The sequence below is a fragment of the Labrus bergylta genome, chromosome 5 (genome assembly GCF_963930695.1).
Source record: "Labrus bergylta chromosome 5, fLabBer1.1, whole genome shotgun sequence".
Taxonomy (NCBI): Eukaryota; Metazoa; Chordata; class Actinopteri; order Labriformes; family Labridae; genus Labrus; species Labrus bergylta.
Window position 1 is genome coordinate 16,276,053 of NC_089199.1, and position 21,686 is coordinate 16,297,738.

The window sequence follows — 21,686 nt, forward strand, 5'->3', positions numbered from 1 at the left end:
CTGCATCATATTAGAGCATATTAGAGTTACAAAATAAAAATAAAAATGTTACCAAATACAGAGTAAGTTTAGGTTTTTCACGTTAGATAGGAGCCTATTCATTAGTCTTTTCTAGAACAGGTGTAGGGCAGCTGGGGCTCAGTTGGTAGAGTTGTCGTCTCTCACCCGGAAGGTCGGGGGTTTGATCCCCAGCTCCTGCAGCAACATGTCCAATGAATGGGATTACTTCTGATGGTCTCACTACATAGCGATCATCATGTGAATGTGTAGGTGAGACATGCAATGTGAAAGTCCTTTGAGTAGAACAGGGCTATGTAAGCTCAAGTCCATTTACCATAGACAGATAATTCAAGTTTAAGAAATCTGTACAAGCCCAAAACAGACATCAGTTTAAAGACCTGAATGCACCATCACACAGCATCGTTCTGTTGTGCATTATTCAGTCTAAAGACGTCAAAAGGTTGAAATTAACTTCTGAATAAGTACAAATAAAAGGTAAAGTTAAAACTTAAAAATCAAGCAACACAAGAGATAAATCATTCACATACACACAAAGTGGAGAATGTTTCAGTATTTTATTCAGGGCAATAATATGAAAAACAGCTGATTTAATTAGCAGTTCATCTACTTGTCAGGGAAATATATATACATAACATCTTAAATTTTATACTCATACAAAGATTTTAAAATAGTTATCTAGTTATAAAATCAGTTTCATCCAAGTGGTAGTTATTGTTGTACAAGTTTAAAGGTATGATATATACACAGATCCACAGATCAAGTTCTGCTACCTGTCCTTGTTACTACGGAGATCGGTCGTCAAGGGGTCGTGCTGAATAGTTTGATGCAGCATCAGAGCGAGCAGACCTGCTCTGTTGGTCATTGCAGTCCTGACATTACGCTCCTGTTCAAAGAGCTCGTCCAGCTTGTACCACTGTGGGAAAAGATCAGAAAAATACTGCTGAAGGATTGTTCTTACTCGACCTTTAATGTGTTTAACATCAGAAAAATGTGATGATAATCAACTTTGCTCATTGAAGGTCAAGGACCAAAAGATGTTGTCTTTGAAAACATTCAATTACAAGTAGAAGACATGCACGTTTTATAAAAACTCCCTTAGTATCCGTTTGTATAGACACATTTCATTAAACAGAAGATTCTGTGGGATTCTGTCAAAAATAAAAACCTAAAGAATTTAAATGAGAAGTATTTTCTTTAACTTAAGCATGTTTCACTTACAACTCTGACTCGCTCCAAGTCCACTTCTGCTCTCCTAAGCTTTTCCCAGTTGTAATGTTTGTTGCATTTCCTTTTGGGGACCCTGCAGTAATCTCCAGTCAGCTCAAACACATTCTTCACCAGAGGACATCCGCACACCTCGTCCACTGAGATCTAGTCCCCAGACCAAAGAAAAACAAATGAAAAAACGATCCCTACAAACACTGCTTCATGTGTAGTAGGTTAACACTATCTATATATTTTACGTTTTTTTTGTTTAGTTAGAAGCTTTACACGGGACTGTGGCGTTCACACACTGACCTTAGGATCTCTGGAGTGTTCTGGACACAAAACCTGAAGCCTCTTACAATATGTTTTGCTTTGCGGATTGTACACGTCGCAAAAGAGTCTGGTTGCCCTGTGGGAAGAGAAAGCGTTAGGAAAACAACAGAATGAGGGAAGAGGACTCAAAACTTTGCCTTAGTCTTTTTCCCTACCCTTCTATTCTTGTAGGGTACATGGAACCAAAGGACGTCTGACTCTCGTACTGTAAGAGAATGATTGGGGAAAAGAGAAGTTAGCCTGTATGCTTTTGTATCTGTTCTTCGGAGGAGAAACAACTATTTCAAATGATTACCTTTGCATAACACCTTTCCATATGTCTCAGGGCCACTTTTGGGTTGATGGGATGGCTACAAGACACGCAGAAAATCTGCAGGTCGGTGTCCTCGCTATCACCTTCATTCACCTGCAAGCATAACCAAAGCATTTTGTGATCAAATGTTTCATGTGTTCTTCTTTAGTAGCCTTAAATTAACAGAGAATGCCTGTGTCTGATATTTTCAAGCAGACTGTACATTTTACAGGATCCCAAGGTTACAAACATTAAAGGCTTTATATGCGAATTTTTGATCCAGCAGATGTAGCCCTTGAGCACCAGCATGAAACCAAAACAGCTTGCGGTGCATTGTTGTGTTAGCATGCTAATGCTAGCGATCTTTATTATGCTCGTATCTTCACACTGCATGTAAATTTACCCGAAATGAGCGTGATCTAGAAACACAGTTAAGCAGTGAGTACAGTATGTTATTCTTCTTTTCTCTAGTCCCTCAATTAAACAACTTTTATACAAGAGGGGAGGAGTCAGCCGGCCATCCCGCAATGTAAACAAACTGAAGATATGACTCTGAAAACTCTGAAAGCATCACAGACAGTGGGACTCGGGTGTTACACCCATTGTAGACAGTCATTACTCAGAGTTATTTTCAGAGGATATACTTGATTTCTATTACATTTAAGTGTGAAAAATTGCATATAAAGCGTTTAAGAGGACCAAGTTATGTAATAGAAAGAACAAGGCGTCATAATGTTAGTGAGGCTAGCTAACCTCCTCATCCTGCTGAACCGCCTGCTGCTTGGCCTTGGCAATGATGCCTTCAAGTTCATGAAAGCGGCGCTCCATGTCGGTGAGGCGCAGTCGGGCGTTCTGCTGTTCCTTTCGGATGCGCTCCAGTTGCTTCTTGCCATGCTCCTCAGCAATGCAGGGACTCTGCTGCCACTGCTGGATACGCTGAGGGAGGATCTCATAGATCCGGCTGTGGATTGAAATGCACACATTTATAAATTCCAAACTAAAAAAAAAACGGTTACATTTATATAAAGCATACAAAAGTAATCCAATAAGTTCAACCTTTGAATTAACATGTATGTAATCTAGCACCAGATGGCGCAGTAGTACTGTCATGTGGTCCATGTAAAGGGAAAAAAAAGATAAGAAAAAGTTCTTACTTGGCAGCTAACTTCATGCCACAGTCCTCAGAGCAGTATTTGGAGTTTGGTCTTGCTGCTTCCACACAGCTTGGCCCCAGACACTGACGCTGCCCTGTGTTATCCCGCAGTTCGCTCTTCTCATTGCTTCTGGTTTTGTCTTTATGCTTCTGCTTCTGTTTGTGGCGTCGTGACTCCTTCTAAAAAGTTGGAATCAAAGTCACGCGTCAGGAGACAGGACGTTACTCGACCATGTTACTACTCATCATCATGTTAACACCTGGCAGCACTTACTTTTTTGTCAAACTTCTTTTCCCGTCTCTTGACGTGCTTCACTTTTATAGCTTTCTTGCGCATGACAGGACTAAAGGGGGGCTCATCATCTTCATCACTACCCCATGCCTGGAGGAGGGGAGAGCAGAAAAAAAAACTCAACATACAGAGGATGAAGATTTGCCAAAGGACAAAGACAAGAAGAAAATGAGTCACTCAGACCTTGAAGCTAGTCATTTCTAACTGCAATTCTGTGGCTGAAAGAGTGTCATGATCAATACTGATACTTGTCAGTGGTTATAATGACTGTTTTTGAAGAAAAATGCTCTCGGCTTTTGTCAGCTGATGTATTCATGTATTTTAATTATCTTCGTACAGAGTCTGTGTGCAAACGCATGTGTTTAATGGTTTTACCTGGCTGCAAAACTAATTTTCCTTAGGGACAATAAAGTCTAATTTTTCTTTCTAGAGTAACAGAAAAGATGTTTATTCATAGCAATATGGAGTCAAATTTTAGCTACCATGTTGTTCTTATGTCCTGCTGCCCTGTACTGTTGGTAGAGATCTGCCTCACTGTCGTAGTCCTCTGAATAGCGTCTGCGGTTGTCTCTTCTTTCTTGCATAGAGAGCTCCTCATCCTTCACACGCAGCATTTTCTGTACAAAACAAAAAGCAGCAGGTTGGTCTTTTCCAAAGTAATCACAAGGGATTGCACAAATATTTAGAGATGAGGTAGTGCTGATCACTTTAAGGGTTGAAAAACTCTTAATGCTTCAGAACTGAGAGGAACGTTCTAGTAAATGATCATTGTATTAGTTTAAATGCACTGACTTTAAAAATGGAAAGCATCAAAGAGAAACAAGGCAGACGTGTAAAAAATTGTTCAAGAAGTATTTTATAACCTTACCCTGGCTCGAACCTCACATTGCCTAAACCTGCACTTCTGTCGGATTTTGTTTGGGCCTCCAAACTTCTTCATGTCTTTGCAGAAGTCACACTGCGCACAGTCCTCAGTCCTTCTGCAGGGCTCACATTCCCCACACATGCGGACTGAACGCTTCACCTGAGAGAATTAAACAATGTACAATAACAGTCAATGCATCCTTAGAGCTTGAAAATGGGGGCGGTTCAGTATTGTTTACATTTTGAAGTCTGAAGACAGCAAAAGATCAGAGGTATGAAAGTAAAAATTATGGCTGAAAATTGTGGAAATGAAAGTGAGGTTATAAAATGTGTGTTTTACATACATGTATGTTTTATTTGCCTTGCAGTACACCATGTGTATTGGCAGTGACCTAGATCAAAGACACTTACTTTAGATCCACGGCGCCTTTCACTCTTATAGTCCGGAGTACTCGGGGTGCTGTACGATCTTTCAGATCTTTCAGACCTTTCAGATCTTTCAATTCTCTCAGTTCTGTCAGGCTCGGCTTCCTTGTCCCGGTTTTTCTTTGATCTATACTTTATTTCCAGTGAGGAGTTTTTATCTGGTGACAGTGAGAAAAGCACAATGATATGCTGTTTATTTTAATTTTAAATATATTTGATGTTAAACATGGCTTGTTTAAATACTGATGCAAAATAAATAATTATATTTAATCACCTCTGCATCTCATGCAGTACCATTCTCGTATTGCCTTTGCTGACTTCTCTGTGATGTCAATGCAGTGGCCATGAAACCACTCATTGCAGTTATCGCAGCCACTGTAAATCAAGAAAGCATATGAAAATCAAGTTGACCACAGTTGGATTTATTAACAATAATAAGGATATGAAAAAATATATATTGTTGTTATTAATTTACATCATGAAGCAGCTGATGTCCGGCTTTCTGCAGATACAGTACACTGGTGCATTCTCTCCCTCCATACTGCTCTCAGGCCCAGGAAAATGATCAATGTCAGACATTTCACTGTCCTGAAAAGTACAATATGCATCAAAATATGAATGGGTGTTGTTGACATGTTCGTTTGTACAGTGCAGCCTATCATTTAACATTTAGAGTCTTTCAGTTGTAGTATAGTGTGCTTAGTATCTGAATTTAAAGACACCCATAACAGTGTAGTGAACTATCAAACATACTGAAGTACACTTCTCTCCTTCCCTACTCCTACATTAAGTGTTACTTTGAACATGTTTTATCACAGTGGGGGTCCAGTGTATAGCATGTTTCTGTACAAAAAGATTTTCATAACTCATGTTAACCAAGGAAGTGAAACTGCACTTTTATTTTTTTACCATGATGCACAATTTCTTGGCTGGTGTGAAATGCTATCCTGTTTACACGATTAGCCTGCACTGACCTGAAGCATGTTATGATGTGTTAAAACACCTACAGTTAAACCTCCTACGCTAAATGTAACGAGTTGCTAAGCGAGTCGACGTTCATGGCATTGAAAGGCAAACACCGTGCCTTAAAAAGTGGCTTTAAAAGTTTTATCCAAACCTACTGAAATGTTATGCGCTAAAGTTAGCTTACATGGTAGCTAGTTAGCATCCGCCAACTAACATCTTCAGTTGACGCTGTGAGCTAACAGAACATGTTATTTTCCGGAAACTTACCATTTTTGGGATCAGACCAGTCGTGTACAGCACTTAAGTTGAAATGCCGATGCAAATAAAAAAATACAACAGAAAAATATAAACCTGAAAAGCTGGCGTTATGTTTAGCGTTTACATTTGACGGACACTTCGTTTGCAGTCGGCTGAACTCGGCTGAACTCGGTACTACTCGTTGAAAACATCATCGCTTATTGGTCAGTTTTCTTCTTCTGTGGTACGGCAACAACATTGCAATGCGATGTCGCCACCTGTCAAGAGTGAATTCTGTTTTTATGAAGAAAGGAAGCGCCACTCAAAAACTATTATTTATAAAGACCATTTAAATTTCTTGCATCATTATATACTTTACTCCCATTAAAAAAAACAATGTTATAGGTGTAGGGCAAAAACAGCTGTTCCTGTCACTATCTCTGTACTTATATCATTTACAGTGGATCAAAACATTACATTCTGTTGTTTATTGGACACACACACACACACACACACACACACACACACACACACACACACACACACACACACACACACACACACACACACACACACACACACACACACTGTGACTCACATAAAGGGGGTGCTGTAAAAGAGCCTTTATGATGCAGTTTCACCTCCAGTGCTTACAGCTCACAGTCACTGGTGGATGTATAGGAAAACTGGATACTGGTTCACCCACTTTGAAATAAATAAAGGTAAGTAAAATATATTTGCTTTCAAACTTGTGACATAGGCTAGTAACATGTATCATAAGAGCTAGACAATTATTTGACATATTCTTCAAATAGCAGCACTAAAAGTGTTTTCCATTTCTATCCCCAAAGAGCAATGTGTCACATGAGGTTGATGTTAGTGGAAAAAAAATGAATTATTGAAGCATAGCAAATCCAACATCTTCCTCAAAGCTGTCAGGTTATCCATGATGCGCATTCCATCTACATTGTAAATGTTTCTAAAATGGTGATTAATAATAGATTAACTTCTCTGCCATTTCCAAGATGTCCACTCATCACTGAAAGCCACAAAACCTTACCTACAGACCTGAGTCTGGGCTTGTGGTGTCTACAGAGACTGAAATCCATTTCATGTATCATTGTATATCTTAATTGTTAAAGATAAATTATTTCCAAGATTTTATTCGTAATGATCTTGCTACAAAGTTACATCATTTTCTTTCAGATTTACAGGTCCAGGTTGACTTTAATCTTTCTCCTGTCCTACCCTTGTTGTTTTTTTTATTATCTTTTTTTTTTTTTTTTTTTACTTATCCAAGATAACCAAGCAAGTAGCACCTACAAGTGGATACCACAATGGAGGTCAAGTGGACAGACACAAATGAAAAGAAGCACAGAATTGACAATGAGCAAATTCTCCAGGACTCACTTGTTAAACCTGACGACTCCATCCCAGGTCAAACAGGTATGTTCCCAGACTACAAGGTGTATTGTGAGTATTGAGTTGTAGTTTATTTAGAAACTGATAACTTCATTGTTTTTTTTATTCTTACAGAATCTTTGACACAAGTAACTACTTTTTCAGAGAAGACCTCCCAGACCACCACTGATGACACCAAAGTATCCTCAACAGTCATCTTTGTGGATGTAATCCCAAAAAAAACAACAGGTAATTGATAAAAATTATATCTAAACGGCTATTTCTACTTGATGAAGTTGTTATAAAGATTATCTGACTGCATTTTACGAAACTACCTCGCATGATAACCAATAAGGCGGAGTGACTGGACCAGAATCCATCATCAGTCCATGCTCCGTGGAGAAAGACCAACCAAAGCCTCCAAGTGCCCCGCTGCCACCTTCTGTGGAGGACTGCACAGTCTATGACGGTAGTGAGTCGGTCAGATTCATCAACAGGGGTCAGGAAAGCCTCAAAACAATGACTGTCTACACTGAGCCAGACGATGACGGTAAAGGCAAAAACTTTTGTGTAGTAATTATTGATCTCTAGTTTCTGAAATACTTGTTTCCTTGACTTGAATCTTTCTTCTGTCTCCTCGCCTCTTGTCTTTGTCACTATCATTCCTTTCATGAGACCTTTGTACTGCTATCCTTCTGGCCTGCCTCTTCTGTCACCCTCTTGACTGTTTACTTTCCATGATGAGGGGGTGTAATGAGTGTGTTTGGACTCTCTGCTCATACCTGTGCGGCTGCGAGCCCTCCACCCTTCAGCCTATTCTGGACATCACCGGCCACTGTGGATGTCTGGGCGTCCACTGCTGCCAGTGTGAATGTCCTGTCTGCGATATCTGCCTCCAGGCTACAGAGTGTCTGGACCTTGCTATGGAAATCTCTCAAATGCTTTACCACTGATGCTGGCTGCCAGTAAAAGACCACACCAAGACAAGAAATCACTGGGAATCATTTATTTGTTAAAATCATCCAAAAGCCAACTTGTAGGAACAAGACACAAATGATGTCCTGTTCATGGTTAACAGTCAGTGAGTGCTAGCACTCAAATATCTGTCAGGGTAAGACAATTCTGTATTGTTTTTGAGTGGAAAAGATGACCATAGGAACATTAGCAGCATTGAGCTATTGAGTGAAGCTTCTTTCAGCCAAGTAGGGAAGTTCTGTTTAAACAGATTAGAAGCCCAGAAAATAATCACAACACAAAAATAAAACAGTTGTGGCTGCATTAACTAGTTCAGCTTTTAGATTGGTCACAACTTAAAACAAAGATTCAACATTAGACTTTGGAGGTTGTGTTGATGAAAAGAAATACAGTGCGTACATGTGAAAGTAAAACACATTCATTTACTGTACATAATGTTGCATTTAGCATTTTACAATTTGAATGCCAATCTAGAGTTGCTGAAAATAACTGTATTGAAGGTTTCACACAACAAACAGACCACATCACTACAGAGGTGAGGCTAGTGGTTGGTTGAAAAGAAGGCTAAAGCCCTCTGAATTCATATTACTATAAGCAATAATGTTTGGCAGATATATTACTTTTATTTTTTTTTTAAAAAGCCACAGTCTTAATAGAACATGCTAACCGGTAACTTCACTCAGTGATCGTCAAGGTTAACAGAGACAAACAGTCATGGACAACACAGATTTTAGTCTGAAGACACTACTAATGTTACTATTATTCAAATGTAAAAAACTAATAACCTACAGTACTAATGAGTAAGGAAAAATTGTTCTGCATCTCATACTGTCTTGCACTTTTATTGACTAAGTGTATATATATTAAAAAATAAAATGCTGATCTGTAATTTGTAGCTACACTGGAAGAAGTCCTGCTTTGGCTAACTAGCTGCAGCAGCAAGTGATTTCCCACTGCTTTTAAGGATCATTACAAATACATGCAACCTGGGCATCCACTGTGTGAAATAGTAATAAAAACAGACAAAACTCTCATAAAATGCATAGACTGCCATAAAATAAGGTGCAATAAAATTGCTCAAAATAAAACATTCTTATATACAATATGCAGAAAATATTTCACAATATGCCAATTCATTATACAAAGATCCCTTCTGAAGCTGCTGGTGAAACAACCCAACATGAGCATGTAAATGTTACTAACAAACCCTGATTCCAAGTCAGTTTATATACTGTGTGTTGGCATCTCTTCAACAGTTTTTTATGCCAATGCTGTTGTGAACAACAAAACATCACAGCTTTCTTCCCTAAAGATGAGCACATTCTAAATACAAGAAAACTTTATATCCCTCTTAAATCTCTGAAGAAAATCTTAAAACCTATTTATGAATGTATTTCTTAATGCCATGCTCCTATTATACAAGATTCAATATTTATACGATTGCATTTCAAATCCCAGACATAATCATCTGACCGGCTCCAAACAGGAACTGTAATAATTAGGTCTTTATGGCGAAAATATTTGTTAGTTATGATCTTATTGTTAACTACTTTTGCAGTTCAATTCTACAGTCCTATAAATAGATGTCATTTAAGGATAGACCTCACTTCCTGACATTCTTGTCCCTGCAGAAGTCTCTAACTGCCACTCAGAGCTTATCACAAGTCCTCATCCATTTCAAGGCTGCTCCTGCGACTGCTGGTTTTAGAGGCACCCGGTGACAAAGGAGAAAACAGCGAATCAGCCCCCCTCTCTGGAGACAGGGTGCATCCGTCGTCCATAAGAATGTCTCCCAAGCCCATGTCAGAGTAGAGTGCGGAGGCAGAGTTGTCATCAAGCTCAGCAAAGCTCAGACTGCCCAGGTCCAGGGGGCTGCTGATGGTGACTCCTGCTGGAGAGTCTGAGGAGGGCGGAGACAAGAAGGAGGCTGGGAGAGGCTGTCCGATGGTTGCCGCACCGATACCAAGGAGGTTTTGTGCGCTTACAGCCATAGACTGGCTGCTGTGTTGGACCTGCTGCTGGAGCAGGGAGGGATCAGAACTCAGACCAGGGGAGATGCTGTTGGGTGTGGATAGGCCATGGAGCCGTGCCTGCATTTCCAGCTCCTATAAGCACAGCAGACAATTCACACTTAGAGGACCTTGACAAAGATATAATGATACAACGCCCAGCTGCTGTTGTTGAATTTAAACTGTGAAAGTGAAAACACTGCCTTAAAAAGTTGAGCTATGTCACCTAACTGAGAACTGCTAAAATTTGATCTTCGGTAATCCAAAGGCAATAAGGGCTTACCAAGTCTGGGTTGAGAACTAATAAAAGGAAACGTTCTTGTTAAAACATAACATTCTTTGTGCTAGATTGTTAAGCTAAGTGTACGTTTACAGAGCACAGTGGAATTTCATGCATGTTGGTTTTTTTTTTTTTATATAAAGACATAGCCAAACATGAGGAAGGCTTTAAGTGCAGGCTTAAGTTATCAACGGCTGACATGTTTCCAATCTATTTCAAAATATAAACATTAATTTATGAATATATCAGCATCAGACCATGCAAGTCTGCACAGAGGCAGGCTACATTGCATGATTTCTTACGCTATGATAACTGACTGAAACACATCTTTACAACACAGATCACATTTGCTTCATTGTCTCCAATTTCTGCATAACTAAGTTTTAACTACTACAACAAGTCAAGAACTTCATTGTTTTTGTACTTGAAGTCATGTATACGCCACCTTCTAACTCAGGTGAGACACACACTCACCTGTATGCGTAACATCAGACTGTGGTTTGCCTGCTCCAGCTTCTTCTGACGCATCTCGACATCTTTGGCTCTGTGCTGCTCTTTTTGTAACTTCCTGATGTAGTCTACAGAAGCTTTCAGGATGGTGCCTTTATTCCAACGCATCTCACTGTCACCATTGTGAGATCAGTAAATATGTATTATAAAGGCAGTGAAGAGAGGGAAAAAACAGGAAGAAAAAACAGGATGACAATTTTAATAAACAGTAGCTGCAGAGATTTCTACAATTAAAAACACAAATATTTTCATACATATTGAATAATGAATGAAAGGAAAATTGAGCATTCTTAAAATCAAACTGCACTTACGGGTCACTTGATTTGGGTATGAGAGTGCCCAGCTCCTTAATACGGTCATTGATGTTGAATCTCCGCCTCCTCTCAACTGTAGACAAGCAGGAACCAAGAGGAAAGGAGGTGAAGCGAGCACATACACATATCATCTCAAATCAATCACTAGGAAAGAATGACTTCAAACAAAGTATGTGTTGTCATAGTGGGACATTGTGATATTGTCCTAGAATGATCTTGTATTCATTTTGTACACACACTGATGCAGATGCTAACACATATGAATAAATGAAGCCGAGTTAAAGCCTGACTTACTCAGATTATGGTTGTCTTTCTTCTGCCTTTCTTTCATTATTGCTTTGACATCTGAATCTGAAAGACACATTGAGTTTTTTATGCAACACATCAAACATTTGAAAAGAAAGAGGGTTTTTATTAAATGTTAAACATGATTATAAAAAGGAATTTAAATTACCAGTTATTTCCCTTTTAATTTTGGGCAGATCAGCCGGGCAGGAGTTGCTGACGGTGAGAGTAGGTGCTGCCATTCCAGGGCTATGGTATACATCCAACAGATTTCCTGGGAGCTGCAGGAACAGAACAAACAAAGCAGATACAGTATTTATGAAGGTTGTGCTCCCTTTTTCGTCTTAAAAGTTTAAAGCAAGTTCCATGAATTCAACCAAAGCTGACATATTTCACAACACTACGACATATTGCTCAGTTCTAATGTGCCACTAGAAAAAGTAAGCATTAAAATGAAGTTAGAAAATAATTCAAATAACAGATCTTGTTTCAGGATAAAGCATAAATGCAATTCTTACATATTGAAGCTGATTAGCTGATGCTATTTCAAAACTCACAAAATGCTGTTTACCTCACTGTGTTTCCTTTTCTTTTCCTCCAACAGCATCACCATAATCCTCATTTTTTGTTTAGCAGCTAATTTTGGGCAAGCTCTATCTATCTAAGAGATAGGTTGTTAACATGGCAGCTGCAATGTACTTTTATAGGCAGAGTCCACTTTGGTTCACTTCTCTCTGCCTTTTTGTTTTGCCCCGCCCTGGCAGCACTTTTGTGACGAATAATAACCAAGTGCCAAAACTGTATATTTACTACGACGTCTTCAGAATTTCTCACATTAAGGAGACCATCCATTCACAGGAAAAACTATTAATATGAAAAAAATCTGAATGGGTAAGAACTGCCATAAATCATTTTTGTTATTCTGAGGAAATATTTAAAAGAAAGTATACATGGTTGAAAAAAAAAAAAAAAAACACCATCAGTCTTCTTACCGTACTAGGCAGCTGAAGACCTGAGTCAATCAGGGAAATGATGTCGTCATTAAAACTGGATTCAAGACTAATGATGTCATCTATCACATCATCGATCTAGATAAAGCAGATGACAGAGAAAACACCAGTGTTACTCATTCAATATAAACTCTGTGGTTTCATGTGTGAAAGTTATCAACATGTATGTACCGGTATATACCTGAGGAGCACTTTGTAATGTAAAACAGTCAAGTATACTCTGTAAAGACTGAATGCCAGCGATGAACATTTAAACTAACTGTTCTGAAGAGACCTGATTTCAAAGAGAGAGATGTGGGCAGAAGAAGTGCTGGCATGCTTAAACTGGGGATGCAGTATTTAACATCTTATTGTGACAACAGGCCAACAAGGGTACGATAACAAAGGCATGCATCATCATAGTGGGACCTATGGGTCCACCGTTGCTTAGCAAACAGAAAGTAATTACCTAGAAGTAAGCAGGAGGTTAGACATTTAACTTCTCCAAAAAAAAGATGCACACTTAAGAGATTGTGCAATTTGCTGTATCAGCAAACCAAAGTACAAGCAGTCATTTCAAAGCAGAAACTTGTCTTACTTCCTCTTTGTTGGAGCCAATGTTTAGCAGAGCCATGGGACTGTTTGGGGCACTGCTGGCAGTTTGAGCAACCTCTGGGGCAGAACTGGACTGCTGCACAGGGGACACACCCATGGTCTGTGTAACTGCTATGTTGCCCAGAGTGGTCGAGAGGTATTGCTTCACCTGCTGCCTCTGTGCTTGCTGGATGTGGTACTTGGTGGGGTTCTCCAAGTGGGTCTGCACCTGATCAATTAAAGATTTTTTTAAGGGCTAATGTACTCTCACAGTCAGTCTTCACTAACTGGAAAAAAGAAGTTGCGATTATACTAGATGATGCTCTTACTTTCAGCACCTCCACAGGCACCTGTGCTGGAGGGGGACGGGCAGCATTTGGGGGCAGTGTGACAGAGATGGCCGGAGTGGAATCAGAGGCCCGGAGCTGAGAGGCAGAGGCCTGCTGCTGGGCCTCACGTCTCTCCTGCTCCTGGGCTTGTTCTCGCATCAGCTGCTGGCGCAGCAACACGCGTGAAGACATGACTGATGAGCGATATCAAGTTCTAGAGATGGAGCTGGAAATCAAAACACAGAAATAGGAAGACTTTTGATAGGTTATAGGTAGTATCAGCAGTTTTAAGTATATTATGTTATTGTGATATTACACAACTCAATCCTTAAAATTATAATCTGTGGTTATTATGATTTTGGAGACCAATCAAAACATTACCTCAACTATTGGTTTGGCATAAAAGCAACATACACACCATACTGTTAACTTAATAAATCCAAACAACTGTGAGACTGAACAAATACTTCAAATGGCAGAGAAAGGTAACACTGGACAGCATAAATAATTACATTAAAAATATGTTGTATGTTTTTTTTCTGCCACTCAGCCCAATAAGGATTATTTTAACCTCACACCTTCATCTATACCAAATAACTACAACATACCAACATCCTTAAGGCTCAATTCTTTCCGCCGAGCTACTTGTTGGTACACAGTCCTTACACAATCACTTGTCAGGTCGTATACGTAATAATCACTGACTGGGACTTCAGAGTACTTGTTATAGCCCCTACCATTACTCAGTCACTAAACTTGCAAAACAAATCCCATCATGACGTCACAGGTGTAGCCAGCGTTGCACCAGCCTTTGGGTCAGATGCGGGACGGTGCCGATGTTTTGAATTATGAGACTATTACCCACATAAATTAAAAGTCTACTTAGCTCCATGTCATTTTAGAGTTTGGTTAGTTTCATGCGCCGTTTAGAGCGATTTGTCAACTTGTTAACTTTTGTCTTTTATGGTAAACTCTATTTTTATCCAGACACAGCTCAGCGCTGCAAACGGGCCCACATCAGTGTGGACAAACAACTCCCCTTATTGTTTTTTGTTGTACACCGGACACACTTTGAGTTACCTATCAGCCGTCAACTGGAAAGAAACTGAATACTTCTGTTAAAAACAGTGTTGTTTCAGCTGTACCGAAAGGCAGTCGTGAAAAACGAAAATAGGAAGTTGCAGTGAGCTAGTTAGTTAGCACGATTTACAAGTCCTGAAGCTAACGCTGCATAGTAAGACAACTTGTTTTTAGAAACAGAGAGAAACGTACTGTAGTAAAAGGTTAGTTTTTCGTAACCACAGCCATTAGCTCCCGAAGTCCTCCGTTTTCACGTCCATGTTTAATGCGCTGGAGCTCGTTTAACAGGAATTAACTAAACCGCGGCACCAGTGTTGTTTATCTCAGGCCGACGGGCTGAGGTCATCTAACGTGTGACCCGGAAGTTGTTGACAGCTGTGAGGTTCCTACACTTCGAAACATCTCAGATAAACAACATTCAAATTGTAATAGTTAAACACAAAGCCCTAGTTTAGGTTAAAGTTTATTTAACTCAATATGCAAATCTAATTTCGCAGATAGCTTTAGCTCATAGCCTCGATGCCAGCTATCTGCATTTTGTAATAGAGACAAAAAAAAAAAAAAAAAAAAAAAATTCTTAACAGCTTATAATCTTAACCAACACCAGCATGAACCATCTACATCATTGCCTTAGTTAAGAGTAGTACTTGGGACAAAGAAAATGTAAGTGTTGCTGGTTGGTTGTAATCGTTTTAAATTAAACCGGCCTAATAAGTTTCAAAAAAGACAAAATGCTAATAATATTTTATGTTCCTTTTATTTCAGCTCTCACAGTTAAAAATCCATTGCAGATGTCAAAGTATCAGAGAGTTTGGTGGCAATTTTGTCTGCAGAAGGGAAAAAGAAAAAACAAAGTTAAATATTTGGATGATTATACAGTTCCAGCTATATAAGCTAACACTTTATTGTTAACAGAAGACTTTGTGTGTGTGATTACATGTTGATTGATTCATGTTTATCATCAGTTACATGGGAAGAAAAATATGGCATAAACTAAAAAAGTCCCCCCCCCCCAACTGAGGATGAATGCTACTTTAGTAAAACCATATCAGATTTTTTTTCTATGTGAAAAAGGTGAGAAATAATAACATGTACACTTAATTTCACAGACACAATTTAAAACACACAACTAGGAGACCAATATTTATACCAACCAGCTCTTTTCTGTTGTTTTTTCCTTTTCTTGCCGGCTGCTAGGAGTGCTTGGCCCTGCTGCAGAGGATCCACATTCAATATATCCTTTAAACCTGGAGTCTTGGATGCAGGATCCTTCGCTGGAAAGTCAGCCTTTGTCTTCTGAGACTTTATTTCCACAGTCATTGGTCCAAACTAGTTTGAGCAGGACAGAAGGTTTAAGTAAAATATTTCCAGTAAGTGCACACAATAAAATGTAATTAAGTTTAGTCTTTAGTTGTGATGAGGAAGAGTTTCAAACCTCTGGGTCTTGACCATCCTCCATAGTTTCAGTTTCATCTTGAAATTCTGGCTCTTCAGATGCTGTCTCTGCCATTCCCAGGTAAGAGGATGGGTCACTCTGACCACCCTCTGTCATTCCAGTGGTTTCCATGCAGAATCCCATTTGGATATCTGGACAAGATGACTCTGCAACATGGAGAAAAGCAAATTAATCTCTAGAGAAAAACATACTGACAGCTTGAGATTGATGTTGTCATATTAGGGATACCTTCCTCAGCGACCAGTTTTTCATACAGAAAAAAGCCCAAAAGAAAAGTTGACAGGGAGGACTTCTATAGTCTAAATGGTGACACTGTTCCAAATGACCGCTAGGAGTAAATAACAAGCTATAAATTTCCGTTACCTGCAAGAACTTCCTGATTTCCCTTTTCCAGTACATCCCAGTCAAACGCTTTACCCATCTCTGTCACAATCTCAGCACTGACGTGTGTGGGGAGGGTGTGTGTCTCTGGAGGGTGTGTGAAGTAGCTGATCCTCCCCCTAAAGAACAAGAAATGATGGCATGAACAAAATGCTAAAAACATGGTGGCCCATTGTCAATCTCTAGAAAATCTTAAACTTTACGCACCCTGTCCAGTCCATTAGCACACTCTTAGCTGCTTTGTCAGTGTCGGGCAGTCCCCCCTTTCTTAGTTTGCCCTGACGTTTAGCCAACATTGCAAGGAACTCCAGAGCTGTGTGGAAGTCAGAAACTCCATAGTGCTCTATGATCTGTACATCCAGAAAAGATTACATTAATGACAGTTTGACACACAAGGTAACATGTAAACATATTGAAACACTGACTAGATATACCTGTGCTTTGTTGCAGCGTCGAAGAATGGCTTCAACAGGTGGAAGGGGATCTACAAGCTGTTCGATTTTCACACAATTCCTAAGAATCATGGCTGCATCAGACGTGGAAGTAGCCATGACAATACCAGGGCAATCCAGGAGCTTAATGTGTTTGTCCAGGTGCACCTCTTGAAGGCACCTAAAATCCATCAACCAAAAGAAAAGATGTTTTAAAAGTTAGCAGGTTTTCACAGGATCCTGGGATCCAGCACTTATGGAATACTTACTTGGTGACACCAGGAGTGGCTCCAACATTACACGCTCTTGCTCGTTTCAAACTGTTGATCAAACTACTCTTTCCCACATTAGGAAAACCTGTAAAGCAGGAGGTGTATAATTATTGCACTGTGGACGTTGCATTTTACACACAATGAACCTGAAGAATTGCTGGATGTGATGCTCACCTACAACACCTACAGTGATGGCTGTCTTTATGTCTAGATTTCGGCAGTAGTTGCCGAGTAGCTTCATCAAGCAATCTGCACCAATGCATGCACTGCTACTCAGAAGCTCTGTGGTGGCTTGTGTCACCGGTACATTACTGCGTTTCTGTCCACGACATGAGACAGAGGGGGAAAGTCATGAAGGGAAATCACGTCATTCTATAACTTACATTGTGCATTTCACATTTAATGATTGAAATGAACATATTCAAAAGCATACCAAGTTCTTTGACTGTTGTTGTGTAGATGCTTTGAAAGCTATTGTAGGAAACTCATTACGAAGATATTTAATCCATTTTTCCACAATTTCCTTTGACACCAAATCTAAAAAAAAAAAAAAAGTCAAAGTCAAGATTTGTATATTTCACAGTCAAATAAACCCTTAACTACTTTGTTATGCAATCAAATATATCCTGATAAACACAATTCCTAAACTATTAAAAAAAAAAAAATCTAATAAACTTACCAATTTTATTAAGCACCAAAACTATTTTCTTGTTGGTTCCACTTTGAATGACTGCCTGCTCCACCTGAGGACATCTACAGCCAAGAGGGTCACGTGCATCCAAAATCTCCAAAATCACATCTGAGGCGTCCACCACCTTTAAAAACAAATTTTAAATATATAATGAGTGGGAGAAAGAGTATTGTCAATTTTATGTCAGAATCGGGCCAAATAAATACGGACATCCAAACCAATTTTGAGTTCGACATAAAAAAGGGGATGACCTAATGTTAACGCAGAATCCAATTGCATCCAATGAATCGCACTTTAGATAATATTTGGTATAACAAGCATTCAAAGTTGATAACCCAGTAACATAATAAAGGTTAAAAAATCTACCTATTCTTTTTGTTATTACATATACACCATTGTTGTGTTTTTCAATCAGGTATTACAACACACATTTGTCAATATGCATAATATAATATGCAATAGCATAACATTTTTTAAAAGAAACACAGAAATATGTTAAATCGAATGGCAATAAGTCAGATGTATAATGGGAGCTTCAAGAGAACTGTATGATCATATTACAGAGTGATGAAACTGTAACATACATAGTAGGAAAAGACCAGTTTGTGGAATATTTGACAACCTACATACTTTTTTAAATTCTCTGTAGTATGCCTTTCTTGAGTTTTCATTTTCGAAATTAATATGCTTCTCCAAACTCTGCATCTCTGTCTCCTGTGAACAGAAAGAAGAAAACATAATTCACAACAGAAATGTGCGTTGTGATTCTACAGTAACTACACAACATATCTTTCCTAATAATGTCCACATGTACCCTCTGCTCAAACTGCCTTTGTCGCTGTAGGATGTCATTGTGGAAGCCTTGTAAATTTCTTCTCTTCATCAGCTCTTTCTCTCTAGAGATTTTCTGCTTTTCCTGGAGGTCCTGAAGCTAATTAGGAAAGAAATTAGAAATTATTATGGCATAAAATGTTCATGCAATTTAACCTCAGACAGTAATATAGGCAAGACTATCAAATGTTTACCCTTTGCTTCCGGACTTCTTCTGGGTTTCTTTGGTCTTTGATATGCTGCTGTGGATTCTTTGAAGCTTCACCTTTTTGTCCATCTTTAATCTGTAGACAGGAAGCACGGTCAATTCCTGATAAATTAATCTTGGGAAAAAAATAATATGCAAATGTTTGGTAAAATAATTGTCATTATAGATGTGTACCAGACTTTCTCTGCCAGCATTTTAGTGTTTGTGTGTGTTTTTAACATTTGACCTGTTTTTCGCCCAACAGTGAATGTCTGACAGCATTCAAATTACTTTATTATCCATTAGGAACTTCAGTTGTGAAAAAAACATCAGTGCGCACTGTCTATGGTGCACACAGCATGAATGACAGCACAAAAACAAACCACACACACACATATGACATACCAACATCCAAAGTGCAATCGAAGAGTACTGAGTGAGTGTCACTTGTAAACCATAACATCTTATGCATTACAGATTAGCAATAAGTAAAGCTAAATATTAATTTAATATGGGTTAAAAATGATTAAGGACTCGAGTTAACTTGTGAGCTATATTAAAAAAAGCATGATAAACAGATCATGAATATTTTTTTTAAGGTTTAAAAGAGTGATGTTGAAAATAAATGCAATGCATAAACATTCATTAGTCTGGTGTATGTGGGCACAAAGCCTGACATGGTTCTCTTCATCCTGAAGGTGGGCGATCTGTACCTGTGGCCTGAGGGTATAAGGTTGTATATATTGTAAAGTGAGTGTGTGGAGTCTGAGGATATGTGTTGTGCCTTTAGTTTTCTCCTCCTGTTCTATCTGATGTACAAAAACTGCAGCTGCTTGGTTTGCTAAGCAGAACGCTAACATTACTCCCAAGTATGGTGAACAAGAAACTGGGACTGAATTTTATCTTCGCCACACATTGGTCCATGGCAGTTCATGCAATTTGTGCCAATAATACTCCCTTACAGTAAAGCCTACCTCAGCATTGACATGGCAAACATGTGACGACATTTTAAATGAAACATTTAACGCTCTGGGATATGATTTTGAGCACTTAAGAGTGGTTAAAATGAGCAACTAGAAGGTGCTCACACTATTTTAATTATGTGCAGCGTATCAAATGGCAAGTGAGTTGATGACATGTAACTCGCCACGGATAACATTAGCCGGATAGCGCTTACCTTGAGTTTTCCGAGAAAGCCGATGCGTTTGGCTCGTTTTTGCTCTGCAGACAAGAAAACAAGAAAAGACACATTTAAAAAATGTTCACAGCGATTACGACAGTGACTGCAGCGTGTAAACAACTTTAAAATACGTACTAGCTTTCGACATTAGTTCAACCAAGTTGAGGTCCTGTATCCTCACGTGTAAGGTTGACATGCGCAAACTCTGACGTCACAAATCGTATCCTGCTGATGTCAAAATAAAATACAGTCTTGATGATAATGGCTTTCATTTTTTTTTTTTATAAACAAATTTCGCTTATGTATATATTTCTCTTCAGCGATAACAAAAAAAAAAAAACTCTTTATAAGAATAGTAATAGGCTAGTTAAACTTCATAGTTAAATCTGTCTAGAGACATGTCTCCTCATATCTCAGTTTCTGGCAGACCATATCCAATCTAGTACTGCAGTAAAGGGTGACTCTCTGCTTGGTAGATAATTAATTCTAACTCAGCTGGCGGATGTGAACTTGTAGCTTGGAATGATTCTGTACTTAATAACATTCCACTGAAAAAAGGAGGTTCATTTTTAGGAATAGTAATGACTAAGCATCGACATAAAATACATAAAATGTTCATGCCATTATACAGAAAAATCCAAATATATGCATTTAACCAATGGCTCTAAAGGGAGTCTTACTAAAGCAGAGGGAATTTCTTGACTGACATGCAGCTTTGGCTCTGCATCTTGATTACAAGCTATTGAAAGAGAGTGACAAAATGTTCTTCAAAATTCATTTGGAAAAATAGGACCAATTAGGCTACTTGAAGAAAACAGTTCTCACAAATTCATATGGAAATGGTGGGCTTAATTTTGGGGATGTTTATGCTTTAAATAATAGATTTAAGATAAACTGAACAAGTTTTGAAAAACCCTGCCTCAATTTCAAATATTGTACCTCTCCATGTAATGTCAAGGCTGGGTGTCATTCCTTTTTTTTGGAATGGAATGTTTGTAATTTTGATATGCAAAATATCCTATAAATATGTCTACTTTCCATTGCCAGGCCTTCTTGTCATGGTCTCTTATCTACAAACCCAATGTTTCACCTCATAAATATTTGATTTGGATTAACACGGATATTCTAAACACAAATACCTCATAATGGAATATTGGTTTCACAATAATATTGTGTTTGTAGATCATCTGTTCAACAGGGAGGGTCTTCTTTTCATCTATGAAGAATTTCTTTCAGAATATGCACGCCAGCCACCCCACCACGCAGCCAAGCACCTCCCAAGCTGTCATCAACATCAACAGTAAGAAAAACCTGGAACTCATTTGTGACAATGAGTGGTTGATTACCGATCCGAAATACAGACTTAGGATCTGATCAACAGATTCATTTTTATATGGTCAACAGGGTACCCCATGCACAGCCTTAACGCTCCCAGGTGCTCACGGTTGCAGGATCAAATCATGAAAAAACAATCAGAAGTCCGTGGCACACTGAAAATACCTTTTACTGTGCGCGAACAACGCGTCTCACCTGTAGCTTCTTCAGGTTCGCCCAGCACAATCACAGGGCATACATTACACAGGTGCGTTAAATGCAAGTGGTCACATGACCAATCATCACAATAAACAGCCTCAAATGGAAACCTTAATGTGCAAACACAATATATCAAGGTGCGCACAGTGAGGAAAGTAATTTTTCATA

The 21,686-nt window shown here is 38.9% G+C and overlaps 4 protein-coding genes across 5 annotated transcripts; 1 reads left to right on the plus strand and 3 right to left on the minus strand.

The window, feature by feature from the left end:
* Nucleotides 1–560: 560 nt before the first annotated feature.
* On the minus strand, nucleotides 561–5,980 carry cxxc1b (CXXC finger protein 1b). The gene is made up of 14 exons (XM_020633860.3): nucleotides 5,821–5,980; nucleotides 5,063–5,175; nucleotides 4,862–4,962; nucleotides 4,573–4,745; nucleotides 4,166–4,321; nucleotides 3,780–3,914; nucleotides 3,280–3,387; nucleotides 3,007–3,185; nucleotides 2,606–2,813; nucleotides 1,856–1,966; nucleotides 1,716–1,765; nucleotides 1,540–1,636; nucleotides 1,240–1,392; nucleotides 561–934 (listed from the first exon to the last, which is right to left on the minus strand). Exons 1-14 carry the CDS (start codon nucleotides 5,821–5,823, stop codon nucleotides 788–790), a joined length of 1,734 nt encoding a protein of 577 aa, XP_020489516.2. The 5' UTR covers nucleotides 5,824–5,980; the 3' UTR covers nucleotides 561–787.
* A 337-nt stretch (nucleotides 5,981–6,317) lies between these two features.
* LOC136179245 (uncharacterized) lies at nucleotides 6,318–8,160 on the plus strand. Its single transcript, XM_065955000.1, has 5 exons — nucleotides 6,318–6,512; nucleotides 7,091–7,236; nucleotides 7,327–7,440; nucleotides 7,547–7,741; nucleotides 7,937–8,160. The coding sequence occupies exons 2-5, from the start codon at nucleotides 7,128–7,130 to the stop codon at nucleotides 8,158–8,160; spliced, it is 642 nt and encodes a 213-aa protein (XP_065811072.1). The 5' UTR covers nucleotides 6,318–6,512; nucleotides 7,091–7,127.
* A 22-nt stretch (nucleotides 8,161–8,182) lies between these two features.
* Nucleotides 8,183–14,916, minus strand: tfe3b (transcription factor binding to IGHM enhancer 3b). 2 transcript variants are annotated; one of them, XM_020633817.3, is made up of 9 exons: nucleotides 14,749–14,916; nucleotides 13,477–13,702; nucleotides 13,152–13,376; nucleotides 12,557–12,652; nucleotides 11,734–11,845; nucleotides 11,574–11,630; nucleotides 11,277–11,352; nucleotides 10,930–11,077; nucleotides 8,183–10,271 (listed from the first exon to the last, which is right to left on the minus strand). In XM_020633817.3, the coding sequence occupies exons 2-9, from the start codon at nucleotides 13,666–13,668 to the stop codon at nucleotides 9,825–9,827; spliced, it is 1,353 nt and encodes a 450-aa protein (XP_020489473.1). In that variant the 5' UTR covers nucleotides 13,669–13,702; nucleotides 14,749–14,916; the 3' UTR covers nucleotides 8,183–9,824. The 2 variants fall into 2 exon arrangements, with proteins under 2 accessions (XP_020489473.1, XP_020489472.1); XM_020633816.3 differs by having other exon boundaries at nucleotides 10,930–11,095.
* Nucleotides 14,917–15,294: 378 nt separating this feature from the next.
* On the minus strand, nucleotides 15,295–20,225 carry gnl3l (G protein nucleolar 3 like). Its single transcript, XM_020633815.3, has 15 exons — nucleotides 20,121–20,225; nucleotides 19,983–20,026; nucleotides 18,813–18,902; nucleotides 18,602–18,718; nucleotides 18,418–18,501; nucleotides 17,776–17,911; nucleotides 17,530–17,633; nucleotides 17,271–17,415; nucleotides 17,094–17,181; nucleotides 16,828–17,005; nucleotides 16,601–16,743; nucleotides 16,376–16,512; nucleotides 15,992–16,158; nucleotides 15,711–15,885; nucleotides 15,295–15,383 (listed from the first exon to the last, which is right to left on the minus strand). Exons 1-15 carry the CDS (start codon nucleotides 20,179–20,181, stop codon nucleotides 15,331–15,333), a joined length of 1,722 nt encoding a protein of 573 aa, XP_020489471.1. The 5' UTR covers nucleotides 20,182–20,225; the 3' UTR covers nucleotides 15,295–15,330.
* Nucleotides 20,226–21,686: the final 1,461 nt, after the last annotated feature.

Coding starts and splice junctions, on each gene's coding strand:
- cxxc1b (XM_020633860.3), bottom strand. Junction 3,388..3,779: donor CAGGACATAAGAACAACATG/GTAGCTAAAATT, acceptor CCCCTCCTCCAG/GCATGGGGTAGTGATGAAGA. Junction 1,766..1,855: donor TGGAAAGGTGTTATGCAAAG/GTAATCATTTGA, acceptor ATTCTCTTACAG/TACGAGAGTCAGACGTCCTT.
- LOC136179245 (XM_065955000.1), top strand. CDS start 7,128: ATGGAGGTCAAGTGGACAGACACAAATGAAAAGAAGCACAGAATTGAC. Junction 7,237..7,326: donor CTCCATCCCAGGTCAAACAG/GTATGTTCCCAG, acceptor TTATTCTTACAG/AATCTTTGACACAAGTAACT. Junction 7,441..7,546: donor AATCCCAAAAAAAACAACAG/GTAATTGATAAA, acceptor ATAACCAATAAG/GCGGAGTGACTGGACCAGAA.
- tfe3b (XM_020633816.3), bottom strand. CDS start 13,668: ATGTCTTCACGCGTGTTGCTGCGCCAGCAGCTGATGCGAGAACAAGCC. Junction 12,653..13,151: donor TTGGCTCCAACAAAGAGGAA/GTAAGACAAGTT, acceptor TGCTTTATCTAG/ATCGATGATGTGATAGATGA. Junction 10,272..10,929: donor GTCTGATGTTACGCATACAG/GTGAGTGTGTGT, acceptor CTGTGCTTATAG/GAGCTGGAAATGCAGGCACG.
- gnl3l (XM_020633815.3), bottom strand. CDS start 20,181: ATGTCAACCTTACACGTGAGGATACAGGACCTCAACTTGGTTGAACTA. Junction 18,502..18,601: donor AAAGGCAGTTTGAGCAGAGG/GTACATGTGGAC, acceptor TTCTGTTCACAG/GAGACAGAGATGCAGAGTTT. Junction 17,634..17,775: donor TTTGGTGCTTAATAAAATTG/GTAAGTTTATTA, acceptor TTTTTTTTTTAG/ATTTGGTGTCAAAGGAAATT.